This window comes from Phaethon aethereus, assembly GCF_964289735.1.
Source record: "Phaethon aethereus genome assembly, chromosome: 11".
In the NCBI taxonomy this organism is placed as follows: domain Eukaryota; kingdom Metazoa; phylum Chordata; class Aves; order Phaethontiformes; family Phaethontidae; genus Phaethon; species Phaethon aethereus.
The window spans coordinates 18,076,710-18,102,647 of record NC_138587.1 but is presented as its reverse complement, the minus strand read 5'-3'; the positions used below and the strand labels follow the sequence as shown (position 1 = coordinate 18,102,647).

The 25,938-nt window shown below is 38.4% G+C and overlaps 1 protein-coding gene across 1 annotated transcript; it reads left to right on the top strand.

Moving 5' to 3' along the window:
- Positions 1 to 8,212: 8,212 nt before the first annotated feature.
- Positions 8,213 to 24,023, top strand: LOC309408712 (store-operated calcium entry regulator STIMATE-like; the record flags this gene model as incomplete). The annotated part of the gene is made up of 8 exons (XM_082004613.1): positions 8,213 to 8,294; positions 9,018 to 9,066; positions 10,872 to 10,967; positions 14,616 to 14,737; positions 20,847 to 20,963; positions 21,891 to 21,964; positions 22,852 to 23,001; positions 23,907 to 24,023. 8 exons carry the CDS (start codon positions 8,213 to 8,215, stop codon positions 24,021 to 24,023), a joined length of 807 nt encoding a protein of 268 aa, XP_081860739.1.
- Between the last annotated feature and the right edge of the window lie 1,915 nt (positions 24,024 to 25,938).

Below are 25,938 nucleotides of genomic sequence, written 5' to 3'. Positions count from 1 at the left end.
CATTTGTTTCCTTTATGGACAGCCAAGTTAATGCTTCTGTCAGAACCACACTATCATGTGCTACCAGGAGGCATGAGATCAGCCTTGGTGAAATTGCCTTAGACTGAGTTGTATGCGACAGGTAATATGACTTATTTGTGTGTGTCCCAGCCAGTCTTTACGAGCTAAGCATTTGGAAATTTTTTTTTTGGGAAATGTGTTGGGAATAAAAAGCTCACCAACCTCAGGTAAAGCATGTGGCTGCCCTTTATGAAGAAGCAACATAGTCTAGTTCTATTCCAAATCTCAGGTAGCAGGGTTTTTTTGTTGGTCATTGGTTTGTTGTGGGTTTTTGTTGTTTTTTTCTTTTCTCATAATGATTTGTCCTCTCCTCCCCTGCACTGTGAAGGAGAGCTTCACTTAGTGATAGCTGTTCCCTTAGCTATCACAAAACCTTTGTAGGGACAAAATTCACAGATAGGCTTTTAGCTGGATATGGAAGCAAGTGAGAAGTAAATGTTTTTACAGAGGTAACTTCCAGTAACTGTAATTCTCCAGTGTTTATCCAGCAAGCACTTCCACCCATTTGACAAATTAGGTGAAGTCCAGTGTTGGCACATCATTTTCCATGAACTTATGTCATCGGTGTTGAGACAAAAGAGCCCTGGACTTCTCTTTGGTCATGAGGTAGCTGGGCTAGGCTGATGCTCAGCACTAGCATATTTGACTTTGCAGTAAAACAAAGTCCCTTGTTCTCTGCTCTAACGAGAATGCCAGTCAGGCCCATTTAACTATCGCAAAGTTTTGGTGCTTAAAAACTGTAGCCATAACTGCTGCTATTGGAATGAAGAGATTGGGATAAGATCTGCAGTTTTGCAGGTACCGCATGGCTGTCCAGACACTGAATCATTAGTCTTACGATGTCCCTGAATAACTTAACTAGCTGGGTCGTTAAACTTTATTGTGTCCAGCATTTCTGTAAAGTTTCTTTCTGGGTGACCATCTTTAACGGGCAAGTTCTTAATTACACACATATCTCTGCAGAACCATTGAGGCCAAGGACACAATGCAATTAAGAAAAGAGGCTGGGCACTTGCATGGCTAATACTGTTTTCTTACAGAAGTTTTAAAAATCCTTCTTGCATGGGGAACAAAGCCAGTGAGCTCATGTGCTGCATATATCATTGTCAGTCTTTAACATGGACTAGAACAAAATTTTCTTTTGAGTGACTTATTCCTTAACTTTTTCATCATGAAGAAACCATGATTCCTGGTATCTTTCTTCAGTAAAGCTGGGTGTAGCTGGAAGTCGGTTGCCCTAGGCCAGTATAGTAGTATAATTGGTGTCCAAGATTGCTGACAAGTCTAGGTCATTAAGCAAAAATATAGTCAAGACTTTTGGGGTTCTCATGTAGGGGAATAAGCAACAGTCTTTCAGGGTATCCTATAATTCAGCATCTCAGTTGTAGTTAATGGGGCAAAGGAAGAGGAGCAAGAATTGCAGTAGGACAAAAATGGAATTACCAAGACCATAGTGCATTTTCTTTTTTGTCTGTAGAAATGAGCAGTAAGCCAAAAACACTGGTTCTTTTGGTCTTTTTGCAATCCCATTTATTACCACTCTTTAAAACAAACACACCTCACACCCTGCCAATGTTCTAATTTTTTTTAAACTATGACTATAGGGAGATGCTGAGCTTGCAAGTGTCACACAAGCTTTTGGCAGTCGAGTGACCTGTGGCAGATACATTTGCCTACCTTCTTGCAAGGCATCATTTTAGCCTGTTCTCATTAGGCATGTTGTTTCTTGTAAAGCTATTTTAAGAAAGAAAATTGTATTTTGGGGAAACCTGTAATTTATTATTCCCTCTTTGCTGCTACCAAGAAAATGAGGGGGAAGGCAAAATGGAACTGCAAGACAAGCTTCTTAAAAGCTTTGCGTAGTGGGAAAGAGCTGTAGGTTCAAATGTATGATAAAGATCACAGGTAACATAAAATTCACCAGTAGTTGTCATTCCATGGTGGTGTGAATTTTCAGGAATTATTAGTGTGCATGTACATGTTCATAACAGACATGGTTTCCACTGTTGTGGGAAAACCATTGATATTAGCAAGCAGAACAGCATTTTTGACATTCTTCCCAAGTAGAATTTTGAAATCTGGCCTGCATATGTAGTTGATTTTGCAAAGTTTTTACAGGGTTAGAAATTGCAGGATCACATTTATGATGCATATGTTCTCCTGATAACCAAATGTTCTGAAAATAGTTCTGTTGTCTGAGAGTAGCTGTGTGAAATTCTGCATCAGTGTCTGAGTTTGTATGCTAATGCTTCGTTTAACTCTTCAGCGTTAACTACCACATGTAGTTAGTAAAACAGCGTTCTACTGGAAACTTTAATACCTGTCTTGAATGTTGGAAATCATGTGAACTAATATCAAAGAAACCCTTCAAATCACAGCCATCTTGTACGATGAGGGCTGTGTTGGAGGATCTGTCTAGTTTCAACTCATTATTCAGGAAGTTCAGCAAAGCCAACCTGCTAGAGGAGGTTCAATACTCTCATGATATAACACTGTATGGAAGCTCAAACTGCAGCAGATTCCTTACTGTTAAATTCTGTGCATATATACACGTGTGTGTGTATTGTTTTTAGTTAGCCATTCTTTGGTCCTTTCATAATTGGCTCAAATCTTGGAGCTTTTAAGCATTGTATCACAGAAAGGTGATATTTAGACTTACAGACCAATTTTTGTTGGAAGGTACCCCAAATGTCACCTGCTACCGCCACTTGCCCAGAGCAGAGTGAGCCTATGTCCCCTTGCTTGGAGCATCATTCAGTTCAATTTTCAAGGTCTATGAGACCAAAATCACTGCACCCTCTCTGGGCAACTTGTTGCAGAGTTTAATTGCTCTCATTCGAAATTTTTTACTTCTATCATGCTGGAATTCTCTTGGTTGCAACTTGTGGCTGCTTCCTTGTGCCCGTTACCTGTGCACCTGTGAGAAGGGTCTGATTCTGTCCTCGCTGAAACTGCCCATGCACGTGAGCAGGTTTGCATGTGTGATGTGCAAGTGTGATCTTATGCGTGCTAACTTTTCCTCCTTTTGGTTTTCTTCTTCTGTTTTGCTAGCTCAGCTGTTGCTTTGTTGAGGTCTGATGACAGAAATGTGTAGGAGGTTTATGAAACAAAACATGTTGTCACATGCTTTGTGTCTGACCTGTTTTTGAAAATGTTTTGAGAAGCACTGGAAATACAGGTGAAATTCCCAATTCTTTCCTCAGAAAAGCAGGGTTATTGCAGTATGGCTGTAGAGGACATCAAACACGTTGAATATTCTTTAGCTTATTTTCATTTTTTTGAATTTCAAATTAATGAGCTAGATAAATCTTAGATCTTTATTGGGAATCAGAAAGATTCTTATTGTGAACCACTAGAACGTGTGACTAAGAAATGCAATAATACATGATATGTAGAAACATTTAAAACGTTTGAGTTGGGCCACTTTTGTGCTGTTACAAGAGCAGCCATCTGCTGAGAGCCATAAGAACTTGGAGTTCTTAAATGCATGTTGAAGTTACTTCACATCATAAAAATATTTCGTGTAGGACTTTTTGGGAGGGTGAAGGAGGGAGAGGAGGAAAGGCTGAATTCTAGGTACAGATTCAAGTGTTGCTTTTCATATTGATACTTTGGAGAGGTTTTACTTTATTTCTTGTCTCTGTTCTTATATATAGCCTTTATTCTTTCCTATGAGTCTTCAGTTTTCTGGAATAATGATTGCAAAACTCCGGTGTTAAAGTAACTGTTAGAAACCTTTCCACAGTGCTCTGGCATTAATTATTCCTAGTATTTCAATGAAACGGGAAGACAATTTAATGAACTTGAATTTTGCATTAGCAATACTCTGCCTTCTATGCTTATCTATTATCTGTCCATCTGGCAGCTCACATGCTTGTTGGCAGAAGTGCTTTTATTTCCTTTCCTGAAAAATTCTGGCACTGAATGTATAAACAAGCAGCACTTCTTTCTTCATTTATAATTCAGCATGAAATTCTGAACATTATTAGTTAATTAATATTAAATATGGTGAATTCTTGCTAGTGCGGGTGTAACGCTCTGAATTGAAGCATATGGAGTGGTACTACCTCCTCACAGTGAGGAGCTGGCAGATTGAGATCCATCTGTCAGCTAACACACACACTAGTGCACTTCTCTGAGTTTACGCTCAGGCAATGCAGACTGCCAAGAGAAACTGTGAGTGAGGCTGACAGCATCTACAATCACAGAATCATAGAATCTTTCGGTTGGAAGGGACCTTTAAAGGCCGTCTAGACCACCCCCCACTGCCATAAGCAGGGACATCTTCAACTAGAGCAGGTTGCTCAGAGCCCCGTCCAGCCTGACCTGGAATGTTTCCAGGGATGGGGCATCTACCACCTCTCTGGGCAACCTGGGCCACGGTTTCACCACCCTCATGGTGAAAAAATTCTTCATTATTTCTAGCCTAAATCTGCCCTCTTTTAGTTTAAAACCATTACCCCTTGTCCTATTGGTACTGGCCCTGCTAAAAAGTCTATCCCTCTCTCTCTTCTGAGCCCCCTTTCAGTACTGGAAGGCTGCAATAATGTCTCCCCAGAGCCTTCTCTTCTCCAGGCTGAACAACCCCAAGTTGCTCAGCCTGTCCCCATAGGAGAGGTGTTCCATCTCTCTGATCATCTTTGTGGCCCTCCTCTGGACATGTTCCAACAGGTCCATGTCTTTCCTGTGCTGAGGGCTCCAGAGCTGGACACAGCACTGCAGGTGGGGTCTCATCAGAGCAGAGTAGAGGGGCAGAATCCCCTCCCTCAACCTGCTGGCCATGCTGCTTTGGATGCAGCCCAGGATGCAGTTGACCTTCTGGGCTGCAAGTGCACATTGCTGGCTCATGTCCTGCTTTTCATCCACCAGTGTCCACAAGTCCTCCTTGGCAGGGCTGCTCTCCATCCCTTCATCCCCCAGCCTGTAGTGATACTGGAGGTTGCCTTGACCCAGGTGCAGGACCCTGCGCTTGGCCTTGTTGAACCTCATGAGATTCACAGCGGCCTATTCCTCAAGCTTGTCCAGGTCCCTCTGGATGGCATCCTGTCCCTCAGGCGTGTTAACTGCACCACTCGGCTTGGTGTCATCTACAAACTTGCTAAGGGTGCACTTGATCCCACTCTCTATGTCATTGATGAAGATACTAAAGAGCACTGGTCCCAATACGGAGCCCTTAGGGATACCACTTGTCACTGATCTCCAACTGGACATTGAGCCGTTGACCGCTACCCTCTGGGTGCGACCATCCAACCAATTCCTCATCCACCCAACAGTCCACCCATCATGACATATTTTGGGGGAGGGCAAGTGGAAGAATTGCTTTCCCCTCCCCAATTTCATAGATGCTTAAAAAATTTACAGAATCTTTATTTGAAAAAATATGCTGGCTTTTGGTTGCAAAATTAATTTACTAATAGCAAACATAGACTCATAGAATCACTTAGGTTGGAAAAGACCTTTAAGATCATCAAGTGCCAACTGTTAACCTAGCACTGCCAAGTCCACCACTAAGCCATGTCCCTAAGCACTACGTCTGCACGTCTTTTAAATACTCCCAGGGATGGTGACTCAACCGCTTCCCTGGGCAGCCTGTTCCAATGCTTGGCAACCCTTTCAGTGAAGAAATTTTTCCTAATATCCAATCTAAGCCTCCCCTCATGCAACTTGAGGCCTTTTCCTCTCATCCTATTGCTTGTTACTTGGGAGAAGAGACTGACACCCACCTCGCTGCAACCTCCTTTCAGGTAGTTGTAGAACACAATAAGGTCTCCCCTCAGCCTCCTTTTCTCCAGGCTAAACAACCCCAGTTCTCTCAGCCGCTCCTCATAAAGCTAGTGCTCTAGATCCCTCACCAGCTTCCTTCACATGCTGTGGACCCTGGGCTTACCAGTGTGGTTGGGTAAAAAAAGCCTGTTGGGTTTTTGCTCAGCTTACTTACTGGGAAGGCCCCAGCTGTCTACAGCCATTCAGAAAACACTCTTCCTTGCTGGGGGAGAAGTTAAATTGCTTTCAACTTGAACCACTCTGATGTGATATGTTACGCTGCCTACCCAGTACAACCCAGATACTGGATCAAGGGTATGTAGGAAAATACCTGGCAATATCTGCGTATGTCAGAAATACCTGATGCTCACAGAGATAGAGCTGCAAGAAACCAGGCTGAGAAAACAAACCCTGTTTCATAGGGATCTACTGGACTTTCAAGTATACAGGTACATATTCATCAGGTAGCAACTCCTAAGGCATTTAAACAGGTTGTCTCATTTCATTTGGAGGAGTAGAAGTTTGTGGTGCGATCAGCCATTCAATACGTTCCCAAAAGACATCTGTAGAGGCTTTCAAAGTTAATCTCCTGTTTAATGTTAACTCAAATTAAATGTTTTGTTTTCAGAATTGGCCAGAGAAACACAGACCTTCTGAAGTATTTTTCTCAGTATGGGTAGAATTTGAAATGGCTTTAGTTGAATTGGTTTTGAATATCCTCTTCCAAAATGACTTTTTTGTGAATATTTCAGAGAAAGACATGAATCCACGGGTTATACAACTTCATAGTAATAATAGACAAAAGCCTAAGCTTGGAATCATCCCCCCTCAAGTGTGCAAATCTTACCAGTTTAATTTCTGTTTTGCCTGCGGAAAAGCAAATTGCACAAACTCCACAGTAAGTTGAAACTTCTGTTTCTTGCATTTATTTTGTGATGCTTTGTGGCTTCCTGTTGTGCAAAAGTGACACTAATTAAAGTAATCCATAGTGTGACTGGCATAAACAGCAAACTGGTTGACTTAGCTGGATGTTGCTCATTTTTAACAGAAGTTTTATACTTATGGCATGCTGTTCACAGAGTAACCTGCTGGCAAATGTTGCTATTACAACTTTTTCTTTGGCGTAAATGTACGGTCTTTTCCTCTTGTCACCCTTTAATTTTTAATGGTGCTATATGGGGGTGAAACACAGTTTCTCTCTCTGCTGTCAGAAGCAGTAACAAGACAGACAGTAAAATGGCAAGTTGTTAGCTTGGTGCTCCCTGCAAATGCTGCCCCTCCACCTTGGAGGTGAATTTGTATTTATTTATTTAAAGGCATTGGAGTAACTATATTAATGACTTACTGTATGGGGATGGTTGGCTTTGGGGAAAATTGCCTTAGCTGTGAAAAAGTCATGATTAGTTCATAAACCAAAATGTTTTGTAAAGGCTTGTAAGCTAGGTAAGCATAACTTATATACAGCATCTTATTTGAAACTTGAATTCATTGCTAATACCTGGAGAAGCAGGTTAAAATACCTACTGAAGTTCTGCCTGACCTATACCTGCTATGGTTTGTGCTTTTTAAGACAGAAACTCTGCAAGTTGAAGGGGAGGAGGGGAATCGGGGCTTAAATTTTTTTTTTTTTTGTAGAGATAGTTTCTGAAATAAGAGCCTAAATAATTATTTCTCAAGACTTATGTTGAAGGAACTGGTGCGCGACACTGAACCTTGGACAGAAGGAGGAAGTAAAACCCATATATAAAACCCATCCTTAGTGGAAAGGTTTTCCATTACCCTGTTATCTTTGGTCTGTCTTTGGGATATATAAGGAATTAGTATCTTGCAGCTGTAACGGAAAATAAATCTGTTATGGCATTAGGCCAGATCCGGCAGAGGCAAGGCTGCTGCGGCTCCCTGCCCCAGGTCTGACCCGTGGTGGGGCTGAGCATGTGTTCCCAGTAGGAAAAAAGGTTTTCCTGCCCAGAAGGAATTAAAGTGGAATTTCCTAAGATGACAGGACAAACTGCAGATCAGACAGTGCAAGAGCATAGACCAGCCCCTGTTTATGTATGAGCAACCTTTTATCCCTCGGTTTTCCCACGTTTGTTCCTCCACGAGTCATCTACATCCCTCCCTTTCCCTGCCTTTGGTTCCTCCCCTAAACAGCCTATAGTAAGTCTTGTGCAACTCCAAAACGCTCTTCCCATGCACACCATACCTGTCCTGTACCCTGGTGCATTGACCACCTCCCTCCCAACAGTGTGCCGGAGCTGGCTTCCCAGGATGGGTGTCACCCTTGGCCAGCGGGGCTGAGGATCTCCTGGGACAACCATCCCTTCCTCCGAGTCTGTAATTTGTGTTCTCCCATCTGCCTTTGGGCTTCTGCTCCTCTGGGCTTGTGGGGATGGACCTGGGATGGGCTGATGGCTCCTGGGATGGACCTTGGAGTAGCCGGGAAGGGTGTGATTTGGGCTCCCCCTCTGCAGGTATGCAGAGGAGCTTTCTATCAGATACCCAAACAATTTGTATTATAAACTGTATCAAGATTGAAATAGTCAAATGTATCTTTTTTTTTTGCCTTTGTATAGTTCGCATTAATTTTAATAGTGTATTTTTTGAGGTTTTAATATGTTAACAAGTGTCAGCCTTTTTGTGAAGGGATTATCTGACTGAAAAAACCTGCCCTGCTTTCCTTTTGCAATTCAGTTTGCTCACAAAAGTTTTATTTGTCATCCATAAAATAAATATACTTTGTTAGAAAATATATTTGTCCTGTTACTAATTCACTTGATTTATTTCTGATATTGTAGATTGCCCCTATATTGTGAGAATATTTTCCAATTTGATTTTTGGTCTCCAGTGAGCAAAAGAAACGTCTTTTTCGAATACCTGCTTTCCTATTGGAAATTAAATTTTCTGGATGGGCAGTCATAAAAGCTAAGGCCAATGAAATGGTGTTAGTAATAGATTATTTTTCATGTAAGGTATACTGGCAGTCAGACGATGGATCTGTAGGAACTTAAAGGTGACGGAAGGGAGCCAGTTTCTTTAAAAATGTGTCCTTAGAGATTGATAGAGTGAAACGCAGTTGTGTAAGATCTAATTTATCAAAGAACGTAATGTTTCTGCTAGATGATTTGCTTTCACTTTTCTGTGTTTTTGTTGCTTTGGGAGTTGCCGATTGTCTTCAATATTTTTTTTTTTCTTAGTAAAACGCTTCAGAGAACCAAAGCATGAAAGACGTCCCTGGAGGATATGGTATGTTTCTGCATGCTTTATTCTTAATTTTTTTCTTGTGTGTTTTAGAAATTGAAGGAATGATTGTTTGCATATGATGATTAAAAAAAAGTGATGCCAAGAAATTGGTGACTGACAGTGAGGAACAAAAAAAGTTACTAAAATACACGAGTCAAAGAAAAGTTATCTTCTGTGTGTTTCCTTGCTAGTTCTTTCTTACTAAACACTTCCAGGAATCTCTACAAAGATGTGCATTTAGACATAAAGCTTCACGTTATGCTTTCTCCAGAAGATGGAAACTTACAGTTGCCCTAAGATGCATCTGAACATCTACAGACTTACATAAGCTTAAAAGAAGCTCTCGGCTGGGCTTGAACAAAATTCCATGTTTTGTAGCTATCCTACTACATATAAGATAGAAAACCATGTGGTAAAAGATGTAAATCCATAAGCCATAGAAGAATGCAAGGTATAAAAAGTATATTTGTCTTCATTACTCTTAAAATGTTACTGGATTGTAGCAATGCCAACATAACCTGTACTAGTTTTGAGACTGGTGTAAATGTTAAACTGTCATTCCAGTTGTTGAAGACTTCAGTGGTTTAAATTCATCTCGTACAATGCTGCTTTTCAAAACCAATCCTGACTTTTATTTTATTGAAAAAATAAATTCAAAATCTTTGTGTAGTACAGTCTACCTTAGCCTGAAATTCCGAGTAGTGTGGTGATAGCCCTTAATTTTTAAGCAAAGAATCTTGTTCTGGGACTTGAGTATTGTTATTTATAGTATGGCGTACTGATTAGATAAGTAACTCACTGGCTTCCTGCCTCATCTCCAACACTGTGCTTTCTATGTCTTGCAATGAATGCAAGAGAATAAAGTTTAAGACAAAGTTGTCAGGGAGGGGAGACGAATTCAGCCATAATATGTTGTTTGGATCTGTTAGGGTGTTTGGATCTTTTTAGACATGGAAGCAACACGCAGGATGGGTGTTGGTCTGTATAAAGAACACACTCTTGCTTACAGAAATCTTTTGACATGATTCCTATATTTAACATTTAATAAAGTATCCACTGGAAGTTTTGTTTTTGTGCAAAGGATGATGATAGAAGAATGAGAAGGGCTAGGAGTCAATACTGAATCAGTACCTAAGTGGGTTTTTTTGTATTTTCCTTGTAAATAGCGAACTATTTTCTCTCTTACTCTGTCATCTGCTATGGAGATAATGCTTTCAAGGTTGTAATTTTTTAGCAGTGTGGTCCAAGCTGTTGTACTACAGATAAAATTCAGTAAGACCCCTTCATGCTTTCAGGTGAAAAATATGTTGTCTTTTTAGCAAAATACTATAGATGAAAGACTCATTAGCCAGCTATTAAATTGTTCAACAAGCACATGATGAGCATTTTATTTTTATCTGTGCCATTAACTTGCAAAAAATGCATAAACATAAAAGGACTGACATATCTAGCAAGGCTGGGATATTCATTGTTTACAGGAGGTTATTAAAGACTTAGCTAGGTTTAGTGAGGATTAGCTCTTGGATAATGCATGATACCAAGAGGATATCCCTAGACTTTAAATTTACAGTGGTAAGGTTTCAAGTTAGTATGATTTGGTTTATTGTTAACAGTATACGAGAAAAAAAGGGGGCAGAATTTAAAATGTAAAATTGCTAAATAAGCTAAATTCCATGACACTTCATTATTCTGGTGTTCCCATTTGAAATAAAAATAAATAACTGGGATTGCAAATTTATTTTAATTAAAATTCCACGTCTGTGTTGTAAAGTTATGTGTGTCTTAAAAACTGTTTTTACTCTATACAGGTTTTTAGATACTTCCAAGCAAGCCATAGGGATGTTGTTCATCCACTTCGCAAATGTCTATTTATCAGACCTTACTGAAGAAGATCCTTGTTCACTGTGAGTGTTTTATTTCAGAATAATTGGTCTTTATGGAAGTTCTGCAGTTGAGTTTGATGGTGTACAAGGGCAATAATGCAAGATAGAGCTGAGAAACCAATTTTCATGGTAAAAATCCATCACTTTGAAAAACCTGTGGTTTAAGTTTAGTTAATCAAGGGTCAGAGTTCTGCTCATTTAGTTTGTGGCTGGCAGAACCTGGGAGAGCTTTTTCTGGGCCGAATATAGATATTTTAGACCTAGGGTAAACCCTTTCTACTCTCCCTCTCCAGTTAACGGATGAGGACTTAGGCTGCACATTGTAATATGAGGCTGTTAACTGAAGGAGGTGCTATGGACCAAAGGAAATCAATAGAAAGTTGTGTGCACTGACCTCCAACTGCACTGTTCGCTGCAGCAAGGCTTTAATATAAAGTCTGGTTGCTTTCAGCGATATTTAGCAAAAATTATTGATGCTTGTATTTTCTTCTAAAACCTACATTAGCTACTGCAGTATTATTTTCATTTTGCTAAAAGCAGGAAATCTTGCTCGGTACCCAGGCAGTTAGTACAAAAACTAAATTTGCAATGTCACGCATGCAGCAGTGTGACTAAGTAGATAAGCATTTCACTGCAGTATATTAAACCTGAAGAATTTTTTATGACTAAGACCCCATCAGGCTCTTTACAGGAGCCCCTGAAACAAATGGTAATTGTTTGGGTTTGTTCTTGTAGGGCTTGTGCTTAGAGAAGCTTACACATTTCTGGTAACAGAAGCTGTGATATTACTTTTAAAAGTCCAGTAATTTGCCCTTTAAAACCAATCCAGTTCCTTCTGGATTGGCATCTGCTCGCTGTTGTCCTTTGCTAAACAAAGGACCTACACAGCTCAAGGAATATGCTTGTGTTGCTTCACAAGCCTGTTTTATTTCCCTTATTCCTCCTTGGTTTCTTTTGTGTTCCTACATGCTATAAATGTGCAAGTAAAACACTGTTTTTCTCTTCCCACCACAAAGCATTTTAGTAGGGAAAATGTATTTATTTTAACACACTAACTGTAAAGTTTAAGTTATGACAGTTTCAATAATACCAGCTGTCACTGTAAGATTTTCCTTGCTTACTGATTTAAGAATTTTTTGATAGATTTAAAAACTAGCAGGTGCAAATTGCTTTAATTCCATTTGAGCTAGAGCTCAATAGTTTATTAAAGTATTTCAAAATCAAAAAGAACTTTGTGCTGTGTACTGAGCTTTCAAAATAAAAGGTTTACTAATATGTGCATTCTCTTCCTCCTGTTTTAATATACTCTACATAACTTTATTTTCAAATAGCACTTTTCCTGTAAGAGTAATGTGACACAAAACAAGTAAGAGGGTGAGGTAGAGAGCTGTTATTGCACTGTTCTCAGGAGAACAGAAATTACAATGTGGAGCTGTATAATTTCTCGGACAAGGGTGCAGGTCCTCCTAGTTAGCAGAAAAACCAGCAGGTAGTTTTAACTAAAGCCATTTGTCCTTTCTTGGGAGAAATATATCTTAAGTTTGCAAGTAGGTCAAAATTAGAGAGTAAAAGTAACATTTATGTCTGTGACTTTAAATAACAATAATTCTACTCAGCAAATTCAAACATGGGTGGTTTCCCATTCTTTCCTGTTTTGTAGTTTGTGTGTTATTTTCAGAACAAAACCAGAAAATGTAGTTTTAGAAGGCATTGTGGTTCAAAGCTTGGAAAGAACTACAATTGGAAGTTGCCATTTGTTAGTTTGGGTATGTAGTGCTGTAATTCAGGCAGGTGTGTGATAACAGGCGTTTTATCAGCTTTGATATTAAACCAACTCGACAGATGGGTTGTTGTCTGAAGAATTTTAAATAGAAAAAGCAGATAGCACTTTTCTTCTGTAGTGCAGAGTACCCACTTGGCTGTATGCGGTACACTGGGAAGTTTGTATGAACCCCTTTTGCTCGCTGAACTCTCAGGCAGATGCATTTATGTGATAGTAGCAGCAACTTGTTTTGTTGTTTGTGCTGGTGCACCAGTTAGATGTGAGCAGGCTTAATGCAGTGCAGCACAGAATGAGCGTGTTGCCTACATGTAGTGAGCCTGATGTGCTTGGGAATATCAGGCATACTTGGCCGGCACTGTGAGACGTAATTTGATGTGAAATAGGTGTTGGCACATCTCTTCTCCCTGCTCCTGATGGCTGCCTTCCTGCTGTAGACCTACAGCAGCCCCTTGTGGCCTTAAAATGACTTGTGTAGACTTGTAATTGCTGAGTTTCCGCTGCCAAACACTAAGCCTTGATTCAATGTTTCTCTACTACAAAGTTCATTAAAACTCTGATTTGACACACAACTATTAGAAATTAACTATTTTTTTAGGAAGTTTATAGGTAAGTCTTGGCTGAAGCAAGGCACGACTGCTTCATTTTTATGTTTGAGCTGCTCTTGAATGGGACTTTGAGAGTCAGAACAGCTCCTCCTTTACTCTTTTGAATGCACATATGCTGTCTTTACTTTCCACTTCCCTGATACTATTTTGTCCACGTGGATTTGCCTCCACAGCCAGCAGAAGCCCACAGGTCTCTGACTTGCTATTTTTATCCCTGCAGATACGTTCCTATAGACTCTAGCGTTTACCTTAAGTATTTGGAAGTACCAAATAAGAATCTCAGTAACAGGGATTTACTGTGTGTCTTACAGCTGGCTCTTTCTCAGCTGCTGTTCTGTTTAGCTAAAATCAGTGATAGTAAGTAAACCAAACTGACTTACAAAATGCTCTGCATTTCAGCTGCACCATTTAATGAACCTAAGAATTAATTTGAAACCCATAGTAATCTCTAGTTTCTTGAAGCATAGGTAAGATCCCAGAAGCTCTTCTTGAAACAACAAAACTAGTAGAGCAGCGTTTGTGTGTCCACTGAGGGGTAGTTTGGTTTGTGGTTTGGTGGTGTTTTTGGTTTTGTTTTGTGGTTTTTTTTTTTTTTCTGGGAAGGCTTGTTCATGATTGTTTCAGATGTTTATTGGACAATAACTGAAGTGCAAGAAAGTAAATCACTTTTCTTTCTAACACTAAGTAAGTTGAAATTTGGCCTAGATAGTGACTGTACTCTTTAGGCATCGTATTCTACATGCTCAATTGCTCCTTGTTGAGTCTAGGAAGGGGTTCTGTTAAGCAAGAAAAACTGTCTATTTGTAGTGTCCTTCCCCCTCAGAATGAAAGGGTTTTGCATGGGGTTTTTTTACTTTCAAATTCCTTGAGGTGTCTTTAAGATAACTTCTCCTCTTATTCCTGTTCCTTTGGTTTTACTCAAATACATGTTCTCCATGTAGAATGAACTGAGCAATGGTAAAAAGGAAATCTGGTTTTAATTTAAAGGAGTACAATTAATTTTGAGTTTATATAGAGTATGCACATGCTTACACCAGAGTTCATGAAAATAGAAGCTGGAGCTTAACTTTAAGGACAGAAACAAAATATTGAGACTCTTCTAAAACTATTTAAATTTTAAGCTAACCATGTAATTACGGAAGTGGGTAAATGATTATTCTCAATACTCTGGCTTCTCAACATATATACAGAACTTTTCTCAAATCATGCTGTTAAAATACACTGAATTTGTAGAAAATGGACCCTTGCTCCTTGTGTTCTTTTACATTTTTTTCCTTTCAGGTACCTTATCAACTTCTTGTTAGATGCCACATTAGGAATGCTGTTAATCTATATTGGTATACGTGCAGTCAGCAGCATTGTGGAATGGCAGCAGTGGGAGTCCCTTCGCTTTGGTGAATATGGTAAATGTTTCTGTTCTTGCACTGAAATGATTTTCAGGATAGAATCTCAGAATATTTCAGCTAGTGGTTAACTCATCTTAAAATCATTATATAATGATTATAGTGGTCATTTTACTATTTCACTTGTCACAAGGGTTCTTTTAAGTTCTGTATCTTGGCATGCACCTTCTATGTTAGAAAGCTCAACAAGTCTGTAAGCATTTAGTGATTTTGGAACAACTACTTGAATATTTATTTTTTTAGGAGTGATTCAACAAATTATGATATTGACTACTCTCATGGAAAAAAATCAACAGCATGATAAATTTACTCTGAAACACTTTTAAATAAATGATAGCTGGAAGGTCACTTCCTATTAAAGCTTTCACTGAACCACGTGCCCTTATCTGAAGATACAGGCTAAGAGTTCTGCCAGCCCTCTTTTAAACAACCACATACCTTCAGTGAAGAGAATGACGAGGTGGCCTGTGCTTGTCCTCAAGTAATGATCGCTCGAACTCCTGCACATAGGGCTTGTACCACTGATGAAAAACACATATGTCTTTCATACAGGCTAAGGGATAGGCTAGTGAAATCACTTTCCCTTGAAGTTGTGTGTTTTATCTTCCATTACGTTAGCCACGGAATTCCACTGATCTGCAGAAACTGTGGATTTGCAGATGCAGTTGAGTATCATACATACTCAACATTTAATTCTCTTCAAGCTGTTATTTTCAGATTGCTTGGTCTGTCTGGTTGGGAATGGAAGTTCTGTATAGGTGCTAAAAGTTACCTTTGAAGCTCCTTGAGATAGGAATGGCGGGAGAGGTTGCCTTGTGAGAGAACTATGGCTCTTCATCAGAGAGAAAAACAAACAAAAAACCCCAATGGTTGGAGGCGGGGGGAGAGAGTTAAAATAATGTTTGCCTAACAAAACAAAAGCTTTCGTAGCAGTTTCATAGGGGTTTTTTTGTTTGTTTGTAGGTTTCTTTGTTTTTAATAAACCTAAGTGGCCGACATAATTAAAAATAAATAAATAAAGGCCTTGCCAAGTTGAAGTACTTTAAAAGCTTGAGAAGTTTACAATTAAATTAAATAGCATTAATTGCTATTTGTTTTAATGTCAGAGGTTTAAAAGAGAGATGATGACAAGCATCTGTCTTAGGAGAAATAACTGCCTATACCATTAGGGCATTTTTAGTTAGATTTAATGTGTGTCTTTTAGGGTACAGTTTACGACCATTTAAGCAGTTTAAATCAGCACTGCCACAACACTGTTTATCTGGTTTTTTCCCACATGCCATGGTCTAATATTTCCACTCTTCCTTGGACGGGTACACATCTGACTCTTCAGGGAACTGATTCAGAGAGCTAAACCATCAGAAAATTCACCATATGTAGAAAAGTAAATAGTTCTTCCAGATCAGTCCCCAGACTTGGGTCCATAAGGGATTACGTAAGCACCAATGCCCAGGGAAGGGAAAAGGGCAAGGAAAGAGCTGAGACACTGCTGAGCTACACCTTCTGCGACCGAGCTTTGAGACCTATTGCCCAAAGCCCCTTTTTCTGACTGTTGATTTGGCTTGAAGCCATTTAAAGATGCTTGAACAGCTTTCAGCTCATATAAAATTGGTTTTCCACGCAGAGCAAAAAACTTGGTGTACCTATTACAATTACAGGTAGGTACTTGTAAATACTAAATACTAAATTCTATTTCTTCCTAATAACATTCTGGTTTTTCTTGTGTAATCGGTTCTCCTCTCCCATTTTAATGTCCTTTTAACAATAGTGGTCTGTGGATGGGAAGGTGTGGGGAGTATATTCGCTGTCCTGAAATTTGTCTCTATCTCTCATTGACTTCCAAAATTAACCTGTTTTTTATTTTGGTTAGCTATGAGACATCTGTGACTGCAGTAACTAAGCTCTTGGAATCAACAAATTAACTTGTTGTGTTCTGCTGCCGAGGTGGTCTGCGACTGATCCTTTATTGTCATTTTGAGTTAGGAGATCTGCAATACCTAAACTTGTTTATCAAGTATTTGTTCTCTGTGTGTGTTGTGTAAGCAATGTATGAAATTATATAAGTCCTCTTTACTTAGTTGTTCTTTCCAATATCAGAACATTTCGTTAGTGGCTTTCTTTTCTGTATCTTCATTAATGTGCTGTCCTGACCTTAGTGTGTTGGGTTTTTTTAATCAAGCTATTGTAAGGACTAATAAAAAGCATATTGTAAATCTGTATTTCCATTAATCGTGTAGGAGAGGGTTCTGGTATAAAGAGAACTAGATAGCAGATGGAAAGTTGTTAGTAATGGCTCTGCAGTAAGGTTAGACCCTATGTAAGAAACCCATCTAAAAAGGACAGGTTGTATTGGATTGTTTGCTGCCCTCTTCTGTTAAGTACTACTGTTGTTTGTGAATAGAAAACCCTCATATCACCATCTTATTTATAATTTTTCACTTTGGCCCCAAAAAACCTCATGTCTTATTTTTCATAAGGTTCTTTAAAATAATTAAGTAGGGCAGAAGAGGGGACTAAAATGCAGTCCTATGAGGTGGCAAGTGTGTTTAGACTTAGTATGTTGAAGTTAAATATGGATGATTAGCATACATGGGTGGTGAGGTGTCTGCTTATTGAAAGGTATCAGAGACTTGTGGCTTTTTATCTGAAGTAGTAAAGTCAAGTCCTCAGCTTGGAGATCAGCGTGATTTCAGTTTGTTGCAAGTGTGAGAAAACAAACAAGAGACCCCCTCCCCCAAAAAACAAGTCTCTTCCTGTGATTGAGTGATGTTGTTTGTGTTTCTAGAGCCTAAATAATCATTTGTCTCAAGTTAATTCTCACTGTGAGCTCATTTCCCTTCTTAGCTCTATTACTCGATCCCTAGTGATTCATTACTTGAAGCTGTCACAAAAATAGCAGTGTCCTGCTGGTTGTAAAAGCCTCTTCTTTATATGGAGGATAGTTTTTAAGCATAAATGCCTCAAGGAAAGAATGGATAAAAAAAAAATCAGCATTCGTAAATGGTTGCTGTTTGTACAGCAAAACAGCACTGCCCAGATTTATGAACAAAGTAGCATGATACTTCCTCAAGGGCTTTTTTATGGCAGAATTTTTAAGTTTTAGATGTCTTAATTTTTCTAGTTTTGTATTTTCAGATTCATTACATAAGCAGCTTGATTTTAATAGAAGTGCAGAATCAGTTAATATATTTGAGTATATAAAGAGGAGAAGAGCAGTCATGATCTGTACTGAAAAGAATGTTCCCTGCATTCTCCTTCCCTTCTTGTCTTAGGCCACTTTAGCTGCTGAGAGTAAAAAAACAGGTGACTAAATCCCTCTTGGTGACAATGAACTCTGGCAACTAAATTGTGCTGTGGCTTCTTTGCTTGTCTTTGCTTCTCAGATGTCAAAGCTTAGAAATTGTATTTGATGCATCTTTTCCCTCTAGCTCTTTGTTTGTAACTTGCAGAGCAACTTATAGCCATATAGGGTAGATAGCACTTACTTTAAAGCTTTTTTAAATTTATTTTGCAGTAGTTCTGTGAGCTAGCACTTTCTTGAGAAAATTTCTCAGGATTTGAAGAACAGAGAGAAGTTACAGGATAGAGGAATCACAGGTGTTTTGTTCAAGAGTGGTCTATAAACATGCTTCTACAAAGTGGCTGATGGAAGTAGTAAACACTAATATAGACTAGTTTTTCATTGCCCAGCATTTCCAAAAAATGCTGCTACAGTTGTTACTGCTGAGGATTCGGGTTTTTTTCAGTTTCAATCTTAATGCACTTTTCTTGCAGTAACAAGATTTCTACTGATTTGCTAGTTTATTCTAGACATGTAATTTATACATGACAGGTATAAAATCAGAATTCAAGAGAGACTGTTGAAGACTTTAGGAATTAAATTAGACCTTTATGGCTTCAACACTATGGCTTTCAAGTTCTAATTTGAGTTTGTGTACTGAATCTTTGAACGTACAAATGTCCCACATAATCTTGGGAACACCTCCTAGATGTGGTGATGTTGTTAACTTCTACTTTTTCCCTTGAATTGCATAGATGATAAAATCGTAGCAAAAACTTGGTTGGAAAGGATCTCCAGAGGTCTCATATCAAAGCAGGGTTAATTTCAAAGCTAAAGTGGGTTGTTCAGGGCATGGTCCAGTCCAGTTTCTAATTTATCCATGGTTTGAGATTTAAGAACCTGTTTGAACAATCTACTCCAGTGCTTAACTACTTTCATTGTGAAAGCTTTTTCCTTTATGTCAGAATTGTATATCTACCCATCCAGTCTATATCTTCCCAACTTTTCTCCAAGGATTCTATTGGGAGGCTGTGAGAAGACTTGGTAAATTCAAAAGTAGACAGCATCCCTGTTCTGCCCCACTTGTAATTAGAGCTGAGAGACAATTTTGTAGACACAGGAGGGCACACAAAAATCCCCAAGTAGAATTTAATATATACAACTTCTAATTTCAGTCATGTGCAAAGAAAAAAAAAAAAAAGACCCACCAAAAATCAGGCCCCCTCTCCACAAAAACATCATGGAACAAAATTTTCATTGGTCATAGTGCACAACACTCTTAATGCAGAGTTTCACAATTTTTGGATGTACAAAATCTCATGTGACAGAATTGGAATAGATGCAAAATTGCTATAGCTATCTTTGCTTTTAGGAATTAAATACAGATTGGAAAAGAGCTTAGAATAAACTGATGAAGTGTCAATGGTAAATCTGTATCTAAAGCTAGGGGTTTTTTTTTTTATATATTTGCTGGTTAATGAAGATAACTGGGGAATGCTAATAAAAATGTGGAGTATAGAAATTAATTGCTGAAATTTAATTCTCAAATCTAATTCAGGCCTTGTATCTTCAGAAGAAGCACAGTTGCTCAACTTTGCATTACTGATGTTTCCCCTTTCAAATTTTCTAACTTTTTTTTTTTACAACAGAAGCCATAAACTGCAGTATATGATTGTAAAACTTGAACATTTTAACCATTTTCCTCTTGGACTATTGAATGTTGATCCCTAGCTCTTACTGTAAAACTTTTTTAGGAAGTTTTCTTTGTTTTGGACTCCAGTCTGATTTATCAGTTTCTCCTCATAGCATTTAAGCAGCAAACAGTAAGTCTCAAGACAATTACCAAGTACTAATACTGAAAGTCTTTCAGAAATGTTCCAGAAAAGGAAGTAGCAACTATCCATTATGCATTACAAATACATAAAGGCATCTGAATTTCCATTGCCCATTATTCATCCGCAGGCTAAAAGTTTGAAGCTGCCTTTGAAGATGCTGCAGAGGCTATTGTGAAGACTAAAGAGCTAACACTCCCCTCCAAAGCTTCTTTTTGGTTTCCAGTGAAGTGCTGCTTTAAGTTTACCTGCAAAGCTTGTTAGGCATATCAGTCCTCTTTTTTTCCTTTTTATTTTCGCTCCCTGCTGTCATAGAATGTAATAGTACCTATGTTTTAGTGTTCAAATATTGTGGTCTTCAGTCTGTCCTGGCAGATAACTTAATGCACTCAAGTTTTCACTCTACCGCAATGGGGTGCAGCAAAATTTCAAACCCCTTCATTAAAATGTGATACTAACTTTTTGTTCAGTTAAATTTTTCATAGCAGCTTTTGCACCTCTTGCTTCAATTATGATTGATTAGTTATGGCAACTAACTTTGTAGAGAGGGAAAATATGTTTAAGGTAGCCTAGGGAGAATGGCAGAAATCATCATGTTTCTACTTAGACTGAAGGAAAATAGATTTTTCCCCAGCTATGTTTCCTTTAAGTTTTCCCTTTTAAGAAACTTAGTACTTCATGATAGAGGGTCAAAAATAATTTGATGAGAAACAAGTGTAATGCAACTATATCTGTCTTGCTTTCTTCAGGTGATGTAGAACAGTGAGCGTATACCAGGTACTACTGAATCAGATAAAGTCCTGTTATATTCAGTTTCTAAATGATACTTCTTGAAAGTTTGGGTGAGGCTGAGGGAAGGAGCAGCACTAAGGAAATTGCAGAAGGCACTTTAAGAGGATAGAGCTGCCCTGCCTCTTCTAATACGGCTTTTCTGAAATGTTTACTGTGAAGTAAAAGCAACCCTATGCATATATTGAACCTTTCTTCTTTCTTGCAGGTGACCCGTTGCAGTGCAGTGCTTGGGTGGGCCAATGTGCTCTGTACATAATGATTATGACATTTGAGAAAACCATCATCATTATAGTGCTGCTTATACCACAGTGGAAAGAGGTTTGTATTTTTCTAGCATTTTACAGACAAATGAATTTCAGGTGGAAGCTGTAAAGCAACAGACTTCCCATAGTGTTTACTGGTTTGGCTCAAGCATCCTTTCTACAGTTGATGCCATTTAACTCTGTGGTAGTGGTATATTCTTTTAGCTTGATTAGGATACTGCTAATTAGGCTTTCTGGCATCCATTGGCAGGACTATCCTGTCATATTTTGGAGGTTCTTTATATATTGCAATATATAAAATTTTATTCTATCTCCTTGTCTGAGTGCTCTTGAAGCTACTAAGTGGTTCTTCCTTTTCTTAATTCTTTAACCCTTACTTAAAGCTATTTTGAATTGCTTCTTGTAGTATTTTAAAGAATTTTCTTTGCCTGATGTTGTTGATAGGTCTAAACAGTAGAATTTTAGTAATTTGCAATGGATTAGTGAAGCCATTGCTGATGAGTGGATAAATATTTGATAGAATCTGTGCAACATAATATTCTAAGTGATGGTGCATGGTGTTACAGCCCATTAAAACCAGTTAGTCCCTATTTTATGCTCTGGATTAGTTTGCGAACTCGGTCTTCTTCTTCCTGTGTATTTTGTGAAACGCTAGTCTGCTTAAGTTTTCTAAAGATAGAACTTTAAACATGTTCCTGGGGAGCATGGAGCTCTAAAATGTTCAAGATGATTCTAACACAGCTCTTCAGACTTCTGTAAACAAAAATGACAGAGATAAGTAAGCAGGGCTGGCAAGAAACTTATCTGTAGTAATTTATAAGCTGTCCTAAGTACTGTACTGTGCTCTTCTACGAAGCTGTCCTTTTTTTGGTTCATATGAATTATTTCTGTAGTGTTAGCTAGTACATGAACAATTGCAATTACTAATCCAGTTATGTGTCCATGCTGCCATGATCTGAACTTAATCCTTTTCTTTTCACAGGTAGCTTTATTGAATCCTATAGAGAACCCCCAGCTGGAGCTGGCTATCGTCATGCTGATAGTTCCCTTCTTTGTTAATGTTAGTACAACTTGCAAACTTCTGTGAGATGTTCACTTGGATATCTTTCTTCCATGTATTAATCAATTAACATTAGTTCTTAAAGCACAGTGTACCTTGGTACTTAATTTTTAACAAGGAAGGGTGTTAAAGAATGGATAAAATGTCTTGATATGTACATTTTACAAAGCTGAAATCCATTTTGAGCTAAGTAACCAGGCTCAGGATGGATGCAGAAATGCCTCATAAGATCTCTTTGGCCTGATGACCTCAGTAGATTGAGTGTAATACTGAAATACTGACATAGATATTATAAAATTACCGTGAAATTTGCTTTAGGGAACAGTTGGTCTAAGCATAGCTGTACTGTGAAGTATCCTGTGTCTGACCATAGCTAATAGTGGCTGGCCTATGATGGAGCAGAGGAAAAGGGCAAGTGTGCAGTCATCCTTCCCAAAGTATACTCTTCCAGCAGTCTGGGATTTAAGGATTAGAGCCAGAGACGGTGGGTGTCCTTGCATTTAATAACTGCTGGTGATTTTTTTTTTTTCTTTCATTAATTTGTACAAGCCTGAATTTTATCCTTTGAGAACCAAAAGTCTATTGCACTAAGATGTCTACCTAAACCATTCACATTTCTACATGAAGAGTTAATATGTGATCACTCTGAACAGCAGCTACTTATTTTCTTCTCTTCTACAAAGGAATAAAGTATCTATGTTCTAGAGCATTCATGCAATGTGTAATAAGCCATGTGAGTGCATGCCTATGCCTAAAAACAGCATTTTACCTGTTTGGTCAATTCAGAATTATCGTCAAGTTGTCCTAATTCTGTCCAAATACTGACCGAATGAACATACGCTACTCTAAGGAAAACCGAACTGTCCCTGAAACTGTCTCTTTAACAGGCATTAATGTTCTGGGTAGTCGATAATTTTCTTATGAAGAAAGGGAAGACAAAAGCTAAACTTGAAGAAAAGGAAGCAGGACAAGATTCAAGAAATGGAAGTAAAGTCCGATACAGGAGAGCAGCATCACATGAAGAGTCAGAGTCAGAAGTATGTAGAGTTAATTATTGCAATGAATGCAGTTATCAATCCAGTTCATCCCTCATGCCATTGATTTAATTGTAACACTGTTAACTTAGTTTTGACTTCCTTTGCATGTACCTCTAACAGTAGTTCCAAGCATTTGCAGTTGAAAACCAGTTAAGAAAAATGTCATTGTTGCACCACTCACAGTAGTTAATTTCCTTCCAGATGGGCAGGAAGACATAATAATATATTTAAATATCACAGGTGAACTGTGTTACAAATGCGTCTAAAAAGACCCACACGGAATTAAAAAAAAACCTAATAGACAATTCTAATTCAGAGAGAGTTTAATAGCTTAAAGTGAGAGGAAGCTGGTGGAGGCAACTGGCCTGATTTTGGAGAATTATTTACATTCTTGCCTTCATATAATTTAGAATAAAATTATTCTAAAGTGGGCAGTTTTCAGTTCAGCTGAAGGAGAGGTGGTATCTTTAAAGGTAAGTTGTTTTAGCTTTAGTTGGTTAATGTAGTTTTTCTGTGTTACAGACAGTACTACTTATATGCGGTTTTCTTTAACAAAATGACTGCCATATTACCAGTGTGGATAAAGAGCTTATATATTCTCTCTCATTCTAACAGCAAGCCACCCCCACTGTTCTGGAGCTGTTGGAATCGCTTCTTTGGGTTTAGAGTCAGTGATTTTAGTAGAGATCAGTACACATGCACCCTTCTTTGAAATTTGCTGGAGGTTCCAGATAGGATGTGTGACATTGATAGTACTGGCAGTAAATCCAAATTGTGTTCTGTAAGCTCGCTCTTAAGCTAATAATGAGGTGCTTTGCAAGCATAAAAGTAAAAGTTTAAAAGTAGAATGGAGACAAGAGTGTGACTTTGATCCATATTACTCAGAAGCTGTAATTTGTTTCTAGATCCTTATTTCGGCAGATGATGAGATGGAGGAATCAGACGCTGAAGAGGACCTGCGTAGACTGACCAACTTAAAGCCCATTAAGAAGAAGAAGCATCGTTTTGGTCTGCCTGTATGACACATTCCCTGACCTGTGTATTTGCAGGTTTCATGGCAAAAACTTCAGTCAGTGGGTTTTAATGTTGCAATTGCATCTCCCTTTTCATACAAACTGACTCAAAAGCAAGGTCTACCAACAGAATGCACACAGTTGGAAGACTTCCAGTTCAGTTGCACTACAGACACACTGACCAATTATGCAAGAATGTCTTTTCATCATGTGTGAGAAACAGCGCTGATAAGGACTAGTCGCTAAGGGCATTTGTATCTGACATTTCGGAGAAGATCACAGAAAACAGATACAGCAATCTCTCGCTTATGGTTACTGATGATACAGTTTAAGATGCTCTCAAAAAGGCATCAGAATCAACTAAGTTAAAGGAGTGTGTTTTATTACTAAAACTGGCTTTTGCAGCATAATTCCTAGAGCAGAATAGTTTATGGTTACAAGCTGTAACTTAACGTTATTTTTTTAAGTACAAATGTTTACTTGCTACCAGGTACCTATGGAACTAATAGGTGGAACAAAGATTTTTTTTTTTTCCCCCTCCCCAAGTCTCCTCGAATCTATTTGACTATTTTATATTTAAGTTATATTTTCATACAGTTGTATTTAAAGATTCTCTTTGTCAGAGAAAAGGGTGCAGTTCCCCTTTTTGTGCAGAACATGTCAAAAAATTTCTAGTGAAAACCTTATTTATCCTTGTGTCCTGGTTTAAGACAAAGGAATTGCAAAGGGAAAAGCTCTCTGTCACTGATGAAATCACCAAATATCACTAAAAATGCAGTCCTAAGTGTGCTTTTGACCACATAATTTGAAAATACCTTTTTTAATAGGAGGTGGTGTTTGCATATTTGACAAATGTGCACTTTAGTGTATAACAAAAATCTGTTGTGATAGGTTATTTGTGAAATGAGTATCTGTGGATGACTAATTATTTCTGTTTCTGCAAGTTTTTTGTGCATACCTCTCAAATGACCCAAAAGACATAGAACATTTCTTATACTTTTCCTTATATAGGGCCTGCAGTACAGGACCGTGATCCGATTGAAGCAGCTGTGCTACAATATTGCAAATAATTCTGTCCCTTGTTTTTTGTTGGAAAAGCAATCTTCTATTTAATGTGATTTTAAAAAAAAAAAAAATATTTCTCCTGTTTAATTTCCATAAAGACTGATTATCCTTTAGTAGTTAAAAAAACAAAACAAAACCAACCCCGAGAGGTATAATACAGTTGTTACTATAGAATTTTTGTGATTTTCAGTCTGTCTTCTGATAATTGACAACACGTGCTGATCTGAAACCTAGCAGACATGTTTTCAGTGACATCCTTTTGCTTTGCATGTTTTCTAAATTACTGTTTCCAACAGCTTTCCTTGCTTAGTTAAACCTTGTGCAGGACAAGGCGATGTGTCAAAGAGGTGACAACAGACCTTAATTGCAAATCTGTTGTAGTATCTGGACATCAGAAATGTTCCAAGCCTTAAACCAAACAGTTTCATCGGAAAACTGCTCAGAACTTTTTAAGATTTTTTACATTTTTTATAGATTTACTAGGTCTTAATGTGATTTATTATCCAGGCCACTTTAAATGGGGTTCTTGGGCCTTAGTAAATACTGAACTGTGCGCTCCCTTACTTATTTTTCACTATTCCAGCATTCCTTTTCACTGCTTGGCTGCCGAGGTGAACACAATGTTCTGAGACTTCAGGTACACCTCAGCATGTCCAGCTGCCTAGAAGGGACATTTTACCAAACGTAATGTGTGCAAGTTTAGTTAGGCCACTGACCTTTGTTACTGTGCACTGAAATGTAATAACTGCAATAAGTTTAAGTACTAGTGTTTCTTTTAGACTAAATCTAGAAACTAATGACAACGGAAGCTTAACTGAGTTATTCTGAAATGGAGGGGAGTGGAGGGGGAATGTCCCTA